At 41.2% G+C, this 12990-nt stretch overlaps 1 protein-coding gene across 8 annotated transcripts in view; it reads left to right on the forward strand.

The window, feature by feature from the left end:
* rptor (regulatory associated protein of MTOR, complex 1) overlaps positions 1-12251 on the forward strand; it is a 270013-nt gene extending 257762 nt beyond the window's left edge. For all 8 annotated transcript variants that reach the window (XM_074631008.1, XM_074631011.1, XM_074631009.1 and 5 more), the window contains 6 exons: positions 1401-1507; positions 3090-3217; positions 5644-5730; positions 5817-5933; positions 7578-7707; positions 9495-12251. In XM_074631008.1, the coding sequence (XP_074487109.1) occupies positions 1401-1507; positions 3090-3217; positions 5644-5730; positions 5817-5933; positions 7578-7707; positions 9495-9563 (638 nt within the window). In that variant the 3' untranslated portion in view covers positions 9564-12251. The remainder of the gene's footprint in view (positions 1-1400; positions 1508-3089; positions 3218-5643; positions 5731-5816; positions 5934-7577; positions 7708-9494) is intronic.
* Positions 12252-12990: the final 739 nt, after the last annotated feature.

The raw sequence follows: 12990 nt of genomic DNA on the forward strand, positions 1-12990 counted from the left end.
TTGTTATTCTACAGCCAATACATTGTCCAATCAACATGTGCTTCATAATGATAAGTTAAAGCAAAAGACTTGCCGTTGCCACTTTAAGTTCAAACCCTGCTTACATTCTCACCTTTACACACCTGCCTGCTGCATGAAGTGGCCTTCATTGGCACGTACAGGTTGTCAACTTTCTTTTCGGGAAGTTACAGCAAAGTTACCCCCCAGGCCCCCCCGATTCCAACATGTATAAGTTGTGGTGGGAGAGCATTTCAGACACTGATCTAGGATCCGCCAAACACTTCATTTGAAGCGTATGGACGCCTTTAGGCTGTAGCCACAGGCCTCCGCCAGGCATCACTGAGCCAGAAAGTGACATGGCAGCGCTCGCTTGATTCCTGCTGTGACTGCCAACACGCGAAAAGTCTCGCTTTCTTCAGCTTCCTCCCTCCTCACTTTCTCACTCGAGTGCCATTTGACTCATCTAAGCCAGAATGTGCTGACAGGCTCCGTCCCAGGGTCAGTGTCTGCATCTCCCAGTGCTCGCCTTGACGGGAAGGATGCAAAACGCTAAACAATGCTTCCATCTGCATGACGTACACGTTTATACACTAAGAAATGTGGAACTTTCATCAAAAACCCAGACTCTGTGACAATGTGTGATATATAACTTTATAAATCGACATAAAAAGTTCTTGCTGATGCACCTGCTGTCTCTGCAGAAAGCTGTTTCTGTTTTTGCTTTGTGTTGGATTTATTAGTGACACAGTGGTGCAGGAAGCTGTTGCACTAATCTGTCATTTGACTTGCTACATGTGGCAGCTAGAGCCTTCTGAAACCTCCAACAGATTGTGCATGTTGTGTATTAACGGGATCAACACATGCTTGGTGTGTTTAACAGCTGTGTCTGTGTGGGTTTATGTGCGTGAGGGTTCACTTAGAAATGAAATTAACTCAACAACCGTAAATTAAAACTGCAGTTCACATATTGTGTACAAATTATTCTCAGTAATTAAATATTTTATAGCCTACTCAGATGTCAGGTTTTTGGCACCTTTTGAAACTTTTTTTCAGTATTGGGATTTGTTTTTTTTAAAAGCCACTTTCTGTTTTGTTTTAATTGAAAGATGTGACTGGTACAGAACACTGAGGTGCAATAGGGCTCGCTTTGGGAAAAGCCTGATACCGGCAGTCATAGCCACCTTAAACAACAGGCGTCGCTAAACGGGCCTGAGTGTGTGCTGCTGTCCGTCATTTTCTGTTGTTGTCACTGTGGTATTGCTGTTGCTGTGTTACTGTGTGCTGTTGTATGTATTGGTGTCTGAGAAGTACAGTGCTGTGAAGAATAATTTCCCCTTGTAGGACAATAAAGTCTAAAGTCTAAGTCTAAAGTCTAACAGCTGTGTTATCCTATGATGTAGGTGCAGGCATGGTCGTCGACTGGGAGCAGGAGACGGGTCTCCTTATGACGTCCGGAGATGTCCGAGTCGTCAGGATCTGGGACACCGACAGAGAGATGAAGGTCCAGGTATTGCACTCACTGCATCTGGTTGTATTTCTGTTTTTCTCCAAAAGCTCACAAATATATATACAAATAATAGGAATACAGCTGAAATTTGGTGCAAGGATTACATTTAGTAACTTTTTTGTCAGCTGGTGAGAAACTTGGCATTCAGACCTTGCAGGTCTGTTAGAGAAGAAGATCGCCCCTTCTTATTTTTTGATGAATCAATCCTATAAAATGAACGGATTCACACATTGTTGAGCAGTCTGCGAAGTTGGAGAAGTGTCTACCTTCCTTCTAGTCTTTCATTCAGTTTGATGTGTTTTGTAGTCTGTAAAGAACATTGTGATGGTGTTCTGTTTAAAGGAGGGGTCCACATAGAAGCACCTACACTACTCCTAAAAGGGTTGTCATTATTTCTGGAGTTTGGGATTACATCTTGGTTCTGTTTCCAAAGCTCAGTGAGATCTATGAGAGCCAATAATGCTGTTGTTAAAACAGGTGAACCTTTCTAAGTTGAGGTATATGGTGAAGTTTTGACTGAATTCTTAACCCTTCTACTGCCTTGGCTTGAATCATGGTTGTGTTTGTCCTTCAGTCTATCCCCAGACGATGACTTTGAAGGTCCATGGACTTAATTTAGCGCCTCCAGCAGCTTCAAATGTTCTCTTGGTCGACACGTTTTGACACAATACTTCTCTGAGCTAATGACTTTGAGTAGAATTTGAGCTTAATGCTAACATGCTAACATTAACAAGTGAACATGCTCAATTTGACATAAGTGTTAGTGTAGGTGCTTTCACTAAAATCCTGTAGTTGGTTTGTTTGCTTTCACACCACAAACGAACCGCACCAGAGTCCAACTGGAAGCAAACCAAGACCCTCCTTTTCAGGGGTTCATTGTTTGGTCCGCACCAGAGTTCTAATGAGCTTTCACAGCAGCCCAGACGAACCATCCTAACCTGAGTTGGTTTTAACTGAACCAAACAGGTTAGGTGTGAAAGCAACCTTAGATATCATTCCTCCATGCAGTTTAACATCAGACTGAAGATGGAGGAGCATCCTGAATCGATGTATTTCTGCATGAAAGGTGGTCATACATAAAAGTAAACTTGTCTTGACCAAGCTATTTGAAAATCAGAGTTTTCATCAAAACTATGGAAAATAAATAATATAATAAATACTAATACTAATAATCAATACTAAAACATATAGAAATCTTGTCTGATTTGTAGCTCTTCACATTGTGATTTAATGTGCAGAGTGCACAGTGTACTCATGCTGTTGTCTGTTTTAGTGAACTAATGGAAGTCTGTAGCAGAGCCAGAACCATTAGTGTAGTTTTCTTTGTTTTTACACATCTAATGGTCCTTAGTGTACTAATCATTGTCTTGATGGATGGAGTTAATACAAATACAAATGGCCTAGCCTCGCCTGTGGCTGCATCTTGATGCTGGGTCCAACTTTGCATAAGCCAACACTCAACAGAGCTCATGACTGATGATTTCAAAGAAGGTTTCATGTGAAATAAGTGTTGTATTGACGCCTTGGTAGTTTGCTTTACAAGCCTTTAATGTGGGCTTTTGTGTTTGTGTGTGTCCACCAGGACATCCCAACAGGAGCAGACAGCTGTGTGACCAGCCTCTCCTGTGACTCCCAGCGTTCGCTCATCGTCGCCGGTCTGGGTGACGGATCTGTACGCGTGTTCGATAGGAGGATGGGTCCAAATGAATGGTAAAACTCCCACTCTCTCTCTCTTCCATCTGACCTCATCATTGTCTCATCACAGAGAAGGTTAAACTGATTATTAATTTACAGTTTAATTTACCACCTCTTTTTTTCTTCTACTGTCTCCCCCTTATTTAAATACACTGAAGAACACACACACAGCAGTTTCTGTGGGCATTAACTCCTACACAGTCCTACATTATTCACTCCTCTAATCTATACTTATTATATATAGTGTGCTGTAAATCTGCCTTTGGGCTGCCACCACTTTTAATGGACCCAGGTGGCGCCCTATCCCCACCAGTTGGTTAAACATTACATTATTTTAATTTCAGTCCCGAAGGGGGAAAAAACAAAGCAGTTAAACCATGAAGTGGCCCATTAATCTTTAAGTAAAGCTAATTTAACAGTTCCCCTCAGGCATGGAGTTACACCGTTCAGCAACTATGTTGCTCCCCCTGAGATTAGTCCAGGACCAGTAGACAGGCACACACAGGTCATCACGTTAGGAATCCCCTTCATCTAATGTTTTGCATGACTCGCGTATACAGCAGTTTACAAACTGTGTCTTACAGTCTAAACAGCGACACCTGTGGCTGTAGAGTCAGCGACAGTCAGCGTCCTGTTGCTCGCGCTCGTGCTCACACTACTGACACACACGAGACTGAATGGGATTGATCATGTTAATTAACGTTAGCAACATTAGCAGCTAAAACCACAATATCACTCTATATTTCACGTGCTTTGCAGTAATGTTAGTTTACCAACCGAAGGTCCCTCCATGAATCGAAGGCCCGGTCGATGTTGATCCTTGCGTTAATTTTTCCTGCTTCAGCCTCCCGACCATGGTCAGAAGGAACAGGGGAGACACCGGAGTTTTGGTCAATAACGTTACTCGCTCCGGAGTTAACCCCCCGTCACTTCACTCTGCAGCAGGGAAACAAGACACAGGAAACCTCTGATGGTCTGGAGGAGCTGCAGCATTTATTTCTGCACAAACTGCAACTTCCAAAGAACCTTCACTTGATATTCTCAAAGCTAAACTAACTAACTCGTTTCCTCACACACACGCCGCCGCTCCCTCTCTCTAGCTTCACCACTCACTTCTCACGTGCACACACACTCTTCGCACTGGCTCAGCTATTCTCCCACAACACTAGTTCTCCCCCGATGTCGGTCACATTCCTGTTTTGCAAGACGGGCTTCACTAGATATAACTTTGTTTTTTTGTGCTTCCGTAGAGTTTGTGTTGCAGTCTGAGTTGTGGTGGGGCTGGTCGTTTGTTGGCGTTAGCGGACTCCCATTTCTAACCGAATGTTACTTACATCGGGGCACTCACGAGCGCATGACGTTCACAACCTGTTCACACATTGGCAATAAAAACGATTTCTATGTGTAAAAAGTTACATACAGTCCCTTTAAGTGTTTTTCATTGACATTTAGGGAGCTCAAATGCACTACCTATCACACCTGTAGTCAGGATGTATATGACCAAGTTTAACAGAGTGCATTATGGGTAGTGGGTATTCAGGTACAAGCTCTGTTCTAAAAGTATGGTTGTAGGGTTTTTCATGTTCAGCTGTGAGGCCACTGTCCAGGAGATAGGTGTTTCTTTTTTCCAGTCATGATCCCATGATGCCACCCAGTGGTTTTTCATCTTTATTACATGTTACAGCAGAAAGAGATATGCTGTTGTATGTTTATACTGCTGTTTTTTGTTTGCTGGAGCTTTTTTAAGTTATTTGGTAAGAAGGTAATCCCCTGCTCTGCATGCCACACAGGAGGAAGGGCATCAGCACATACACACAAGTTCCAACATGGTTCAAATCCATTCAAAACAACAGCTGTCAGTGTGCTGACTTGACTATGACTTGCCCCAAACTGCATGTGATTATCATAAAGTGGGCATGTCTGTAAAGGGGAGACTCGTGGGTACCCATAGAACCCATTTACATTCACATATCTGGAGGTCAGAGGTCAATGGTCCCCTTTGATAATGGCCATGACAGTTTTTCCTCACTAAAATTTAGCATACGTTTGGAGCGTTATTTAACTTCCTTGTTGACAAGCTAGTATGACATGGTTGGTACCGATGGATTCATCAGGTTTTATGGTTTCATATGATGTCAGTATGTTAGCTCTAGCTTTAAACTTAGCCAGCTACTACCTAAAAAAACAAGATGCATTGAAGAAATTAGTGGTGTTTTTTCACTCACTTATTGAACACCAGTGGGTGAGTTTATGATACATCCTTTGGCTTTATAATTGTTGTATAACAGTTTTTTAGACTTTGAGCACACTGGAGCTGATGATGTTCACAGTCTCACAGCTCTGGTGTTATTTCCCCGTGTTTCCTGTTAGTGAAGAAACACACAGCTAAACGTTGCCTTAGCTGACATCTGACAGCATCTGTCTGCTGTGTGTTTCTGCAGCAGGGTGATGACCTACAGGGAGCACGGAGCCTGGGTGGTCAAAGCTCACTTACAGAAGGAGACAGACGGACATATCATCAGTGTCAGGTATACTCTTTCTTTGTTAAGATTCATGCAAACCTTTTTTTATTTTATTTTTTTTACCTGTACTGACTTTGAGGTTTCCCCGCCAGTGTTAACGGAGACGTTCGATTCTTTGAACCGCGGACACCAGACTCCATCAATGTGCTGCAGACAGTGAAGGGGTTAACAGCCCTGGACATCCACCCGCAGGCCAACTTGTTCGCCTGGTGAGTTTGTTTGTGTAGATGCATAAGCTCATCAAGTGTCCACGATGTTAAGGTCAGATCCTTCATTCTTCCTTTTCTGCCTTGTACGGAAGCCCTGAGAGGCAAGTGAGAAAAAAAAAAATTATGTTGATCTATTTTCTTAGTCTGATCTAAATAGTTATCTCTCCTGTGTTTATGACTTAAGAACAGGTGGAAAAAAGGTTTTGCCAGCATAATCTTTAAAAAAAGTTCCTTCATTTTTTTCATCTGTGAAACATTTATATTTTAACAGTTTATTGTTGCACATATTATAACATTTTATATACTATATATATAAGTATTTGTTAATGATTCCAAATTTTGTTGTAAACCTTTAAGAAATTGTATGTAAAATATCTATAAACATTACATATTTGTTACACTTTTGTTAAGTGTCAATAACAGGTTTGTAAACCGTCTTTGAACATTATATGGATCGCTATTATAAAGTTGCAAATGATGATTATAATAACTTGTTAAATGGTTAATAAATACTTTGCAAAGCATCTATAAACATTATTTAGATAGTTAACACTTGGTCAATGGTTAATAATTGGGTTCTGGTCCATCTAAAAGGTTTACAAATCATTTGGTAATTATTAACAAATACTTAATATAGTATATAAAATCTTATAATGTGTACAACAATAAATGGTTAATAAATAGTTTACTAATGTCATCGGAATGTCATTGTTATTGTCTCCGAATCAGCTATGATACAATATATAATTTATAAACTAATAATTTCATATTACACAAACTAATGATAAAATAAGAAATTATAGCATTACTAATAATAAGTAAACATCATTAATTATCTTTTCATTGTTTGTTAACAGTAAGATAATTATTAACTAATCAATTTACCATTTATAAATGATGGTTATTATAAAGTGTTACCATTTTTTTTTAGTCAGGAAAAATTAAGTGTTTGTTGTTGTAATAATCATTTTGGCCACAAGAGGCTGAAGTGCACCACTACACCATGTTCTAAGTAGGACTAAAAGCATTCATGTTTTCTTCCAGGTGAGTTTTAATTTCTCCATGCACTCTAAACACAAGCTACATATATTATGTGTCAGCAAGTTATGTAGGTAAACCAATTTCACCTGGAAAAACTCTCTTTTTTCACCTGTTTCACAATGTGAATCTCGTTGTATTTAATACGATGACAATAAAGCTTTCTATTCTATTCTATATTCTAGATAGGAAAAAAATCAGGAAAAGATGATCCAGTTCTGAAGTTATAAACACAGGAGAGAAAACTATTTAGATCAGATTTAGAAAATGGTTCACCAGATTTTTTTTCTCACTTGCCTCTCTGGGCTTCCGTAGTCCTTACTTTGTTCCATTTTTTTCTAAATGAGCAGAGTAACATATCATTCTTCATGTATTTACTTGGCTTGGCCAACAAAACAAATTTAACTGGACGATTCACCTGACATCCATCGAGAAGGTCACATATCACCACAAAAGAAATCAATGCAGTACACACAGCGTATGATTGATATGATGCTATCTCTCTCTCTCTCTCTCTTTCTCTCTCTCTCTCTCTCTCTCTCTCTCTCTCTCTCTCTCTCTCTCTCTCTCTCTCTCTCTCTCTTTCTTTTATCCTCTGCTCTCCAGTGGTTCGATGAACCAGTTCATAGCGGTCTACAACTCTAACGGCGATGTGATCAGCAACATAAAGTACTATGACGGCTTCATGGGACAAAGGATTGGAGCCATCAGCTGTTTAGCCTTCCATCCTCACTGGGTAAACTAACAATGACACGGCCACAGCAGTATTCATGCAGTCGCACGTCTGGGCCAGTAGTTATCAAACATTTCAGAATGACTTCTGTGGAGTTTTGGTAGTTTAATCAATACTAATGCAGGATATTTTGCTAATTGATGGTATGTGTTGAAAATCTTAAAGTAACTACAGTATAGCTGTCATATAAATGTAGTGGGGTAAATAGTACAATAGTTCCTTCTGAAATGTCGAGCAGAAGAAGTACAAGGAAGCATGACATTGAAATACTTAGCATTTAAAGCTGCACTTGTCCATAATATGTATAAACAATGGAACAAACCACTATGTGTAATGTGAAGGGGTCCCTTGTAGTGATGAATCCACAGAGAATTATCACCCGACTCTGCACAGCTTTTTAGCCTCTTTTAGCTCATTCTTTTGGTACCTTCAGTCTGTTTTCAGTGAAAAAAGCTGAGCAGAACCCCCTGTACACTACCTGCCCAGCACCAAACCAGAAATAGACAACATTAGCAACTAGCTGGTATATAGTGGAGCATTTATCAGCTAAAGAACCACACTTTTTTCTCAGGCGGTGTTGGAGACCAAAACAGAGCTAAAATTAGAGTGTATAAAGAAACACGACTCCAAATACATGCTAATATTGTTTGTATGGATATGTTAAGATGCAGTTGTTTGCCCAGTTAGAACTGTTTTGATACTTTAGGTTGATAACTACAGGTCCTGGTTGTATGCTTTTTTTAGTTTCAGCACTAACTGCACATGCAGATGTATTTTAAAGTTTGATATGAACTACCTACTTTTTTCCTGGCACTCCATGTACCAAACACATTAGTTTTCTGCTCAGGGAACTCTTGTCTTTTACTTTAGCTCATTGGCACTGAAGCTAGCATTAGCTAACTTTATATTGCTGCATTAGCAGGCGTTTAAGCTTTATTAGATTACCACTGCATTTGTGAAGGTCATTCTGACTGTATTCTAAATAGTCAATTCAACATATTGTGTTTGCTCAGCCCAGTCCCACAGCAATTTGTGTAATAATCACGAAATTGAATGTATTGATTCGTGTACATCGACACGAATTGCACTTTTTTTTTGTGATGGTCAGCACACAATCAATTCGTATGTAATCCACGTAATTGTGAACCGGGAAGTATAGATGTGAACGGCGCTTACGGAGGAGGTTGGGGTGGACAGGTGTTCATGTCCCATGTGAAACCACAAGTCAAAGTGCTTTTATTTGTCACGTTACTTACGTATTTAAGTTATTTAAGTTAGCACTTTCGGAGTTATTTTAACCCAAACCACGATCTTTTCCTAAACCTAACTAAGTCGTTTTTGTCATCACGTGACTTCAGTATTTAAGATACAGCAATTACGGAGTTATTTTAACCCAAACCACGATCTTTTCCTAAAGCTTACGAATTAGTTAACCAAAGTCGATCTATTCTTAAAACCTAACTAAGTAGTTTTATTTTGAAATGACTGGGGCGGAAATTGACATGTGCATCACATGTTGCTGGACATTCGTAGGAAAACGCACAAAAAATATGTTGTTGGAAGTCGTGCCGAGCGTCACGAAAAAAAAGGGAAATTCTTGTCTATGTACACGAATCAAATAAATTAAATTTCATGACTATTTCACAAAGAGCCATGAGACTGTGTCGGTTTGCTACAGTACACACTTTACCCTCTGCTCACACACATCATTTACCCTCTGCTCACACACATCATCCCACCTGTAATAAACCAGACTGTCTAATCTGCCTTCCCTCTTTGTCTCCCTCCAGCCCCACTTGGCGGTAGGCAGCAACGACTACTACATGTCCATCTATTCAGCAGAGAAGAGGCTCAGATAACACACCAGCATTCACCACCCCACCCGGCCCCCCAATATGACTTCTGACCCTGAGCCTCCAGCTCCGGGATGTAAATGACGTTTTTGTTGTACATATGCAATTACCACCCTGAATGTTCTAGTGATGGCTGCTGACAAAAACTTGTGCTACGAACGACGATATATATATATATTATTATTATTCTCACTGTTTATTCCTATTCTTATTATGAAGCTAATGATTGTAGACTTGGCTGTGCTGAGGAGTGTGTATATTTAAATAGCGTATACAGAAGAATAGAGGTTCTATTTTAAAGAAGTGGTACCCACCGATCGCTGGGGCTCCTCCTCGCCGCACAGCGAGCATCACTACCTGAATGAACTGTGACCCCAGCGAACCCTAAAAATGGCGAGGGGGGAGGGTGGGTAGTTGCCCAGAGGACACTGTTAAAACACATTCACTGGTGCAGGAAACACAGACTTGCCCTCCGCTGGACCCCGGTGTGTGTTTATCTATTCATTTTAATGGCCATCTCGTAGCCAGAGGACGCAGAGTTTGGCTACTTTGCGGCACCGCTGGCAAGACGGACCCAGAGACAGAGGCTCATTCTGACACGTCGACCAGGCAGACGGGATGAGTGTTTGTGCGTGCGTGCGTGTGTGTTAAAGTGGATCATAGCACAGATGTGCCCCACGGTGGGCCGTCACAGCCTTGGAGTTAATTGAACCCCAAAAAAAGATGCCTGCTCCCATGCTAGAACTCTCCTCCTTGCTTCCCTGACCCCAGCGTGCCAAACATAATCACATTTTTCATGCAAGCCCCTTTGTTGTTGTTGTTGTTGTTGTTGGTTTATTTGTTGTTGTTTTTTAACCTGTAAAAAGGGAAAACCTCCATTGCCCCTAGGATGATACATACCCTTATATCTAGCACAGCGAGAGGAGTCCTCCAGGGAGCCTGCGGTACCCGCCCACCTGCCCTGCAAAGCAATAAAAACCTCACATGATTCAGCCTCAAGCTCCTCCCCTGACGTTTCTGATAGAAAATAGTGCTTCAGTTTGGAGGTGATAGCAGCATCTGCCCAGAACCCGACCTACAGCATCCAAAGGTGCCACAGTATAGCAATACAAACCATTTCCAGGTCCGACTTTCTTTTTATATACTTAGAGTAGCAGATGGGTGCGTTACCATCTACTCACAACAGTGACAGGAAAGATATCAAATAGATTTTCCTGTGATTGACTAAACGTTCTGCTCCCGTGTGGAATCAAAAGATGGCAAAAGTAGCCCTTTTTCGACCTGCTTCAGACGCCGTGAGTGCGCCGGTCTCAAAAGCCCACCTTTTGTTTATTTTGTCCCTTGCGCGCCATGCCATCTTTTTATGGCTTCAAAAATAGAAGTTGATCCTGGTTGCTTATCTAACCACAATGAGGGGCAGCTTTCTTATTTCTAAGCAGTCACGACAACCTCTGAGCACACGGCACTGTAGGTTTAGCTTATGTGACTCATCACACCAGGGATCACCTGCCCGCCACTCTGTTTGGACCATCTTTCATTTTGATAAAACCTCCTGTAAGGTTTTTTTTCCCCCCCGTCTTTGGGTTATGATTTAGATTTTACTGCCAGGTTTGTTTGGTTTTGATTTTGTCTGAGGCGTTAAATGAGTTGCATGTTAATTGGTTGCATCTGAGACACTCTTTACGTACGTACGTGCTCACCGTGTCAAGTTTCAGTCCCTGTCCTAAATCTCGCTCAGGTACTTCATGAGCCAAACCAATGTCAAGCAACTGCCAGCCTCCCCAGTGTCTGCAGCATGATGGACAGGTGCGGTCAGTCACATGACCGGGTGCGTTGTCACTCCAGAGATCATGGACGTTGTTGAAGTAAATGTCATTGTGGTGCTGTTTGGTAAAGACGCCTCTTATGAGAAGGAGGGCTCTGAGTTTCTTTGTTCTTTTTGTGCAGTATCACCATCGACGTGCCTCTTTCCGGGGCTGCAGCTTTGCTTAATTAGCTTTTTTTAAATCTTTTTTTTCCTCTTTCTGTTTTGTAATTTTATGTTTTTAATTCTGCTGGCATTTTGTTTGCCTTAGCCTCAGTGAGGTGGAGGGGAAAAAGTGGAGACAGCCTTACCCTCACACACACACACACACACACACACACACACACACACACACACACACACACACACACACACTCACTGCACTTCAGTCTTTCTTTCATGCTCACCTTTCATCGCCAACAGCCGCCCCTTCCTTTTTTCCTGCCACACTCACCTCACCCCTCCGCATCAGTTGTCCCGAGCTTTGCTTTTCCCTGAAGAAGGAATGGACTCGTGGACTGGGAGCGAACTGGGAACCCACACCATACAGTCTGCATTTAAGCGGCTGCAGTCGCAGTCGCCACATTAGTCCCCACCATCACCCCGTCACTGAGCTCTTCAGCGCTCTGCGTGGTTCAGCAGGCCTCACCTGCTTCGCCGGCTCAACCAAAATAGTGTATTTTGGCGTCGGGCCATTTGCTCAGAATCACATTCATCTCTAAGTATCCTGCTTTGAGTTTTAAGATTTTAGATCTGGAGAAAAAGAAGAGACTTTAACAAAGTAGTAAAGGAAAACTGAAAACAATCAGGGTTGTCTCTGTGACTTTAGACTGCTTTGCTGACTGTGGTTTATAAGACAGAAGATGAAATAAACCAAATACAACACTTGATTTTGTCTGTTTCTGACATTTGAGACAATGGTCCTTTAATATATTTGGTCTACATTATAAACATCTTAATCTTGATCAGTTTTGGAGCTCATATCTGCATCAAAGCACTAAGGTAAATTCTTCTTTAAAAAAAGCAGCACTGCATTCGATGCAGCCTTGAAGCCTCTGTTGGGAACAATTAAAGGTGCGGTGTGTAGGATCTGGCGGCATCTAGCGGTGAGGTTGCAGATGCAACCAACTTCTCCCGTGTGCCAAGTGTGTAAGAGAACTACGGTGGCCATGAATGTCCCTATCTAGAGCCAGTGTTTGGTTTGTCCGTTCTGGGCTACTGTAGAAACATGGCGTTCAGCTACGTGAAGATGACCTGCTACGTATGTAGATATAAACAGCTCATTTTAAGCTAACAAAAACACAATGATTCTCGTTTTCAGGTGATTATACACTAACGAAAACACACTTATTTTATTCAATTTCTGCCAATAGATCCCTTAAATGCTACACACTGTTCTTTTAAGTACACCTTATTTAATATATTTAAATATTTAATTTAAATATCTATCAAATAATGACAAGGAATTTAACTGGTTATTTTAAATTAGTGTTGGTTTTGATTAAAGGTCCCATATTGTAAAAAGTGAAAAAAGTTTCAGGTCTTTTATATTATAAAGCAGGTTTAAGTGCTGTATAAATACTGTTAAACTATCAAAACGCTCAATATACGGAGAAATACACACAGCCC

This window comes from Sebastes fasciatus, chromosome 3 (assembly GCF_043250625.1).
Source record: "Sebastes fasciatus isolate fSebFas1 chromosome 3, fSebFas1.pri, whole genome shotgun sequence".
In the NCBI taxonomy this organism is placed as follows: domain Eukaryota; kingdom Metazoa; phylum Chordata; class Actinopteri; order Perciformes; family Sebastidae; genus Sebastes; species Sebastes fasciatus.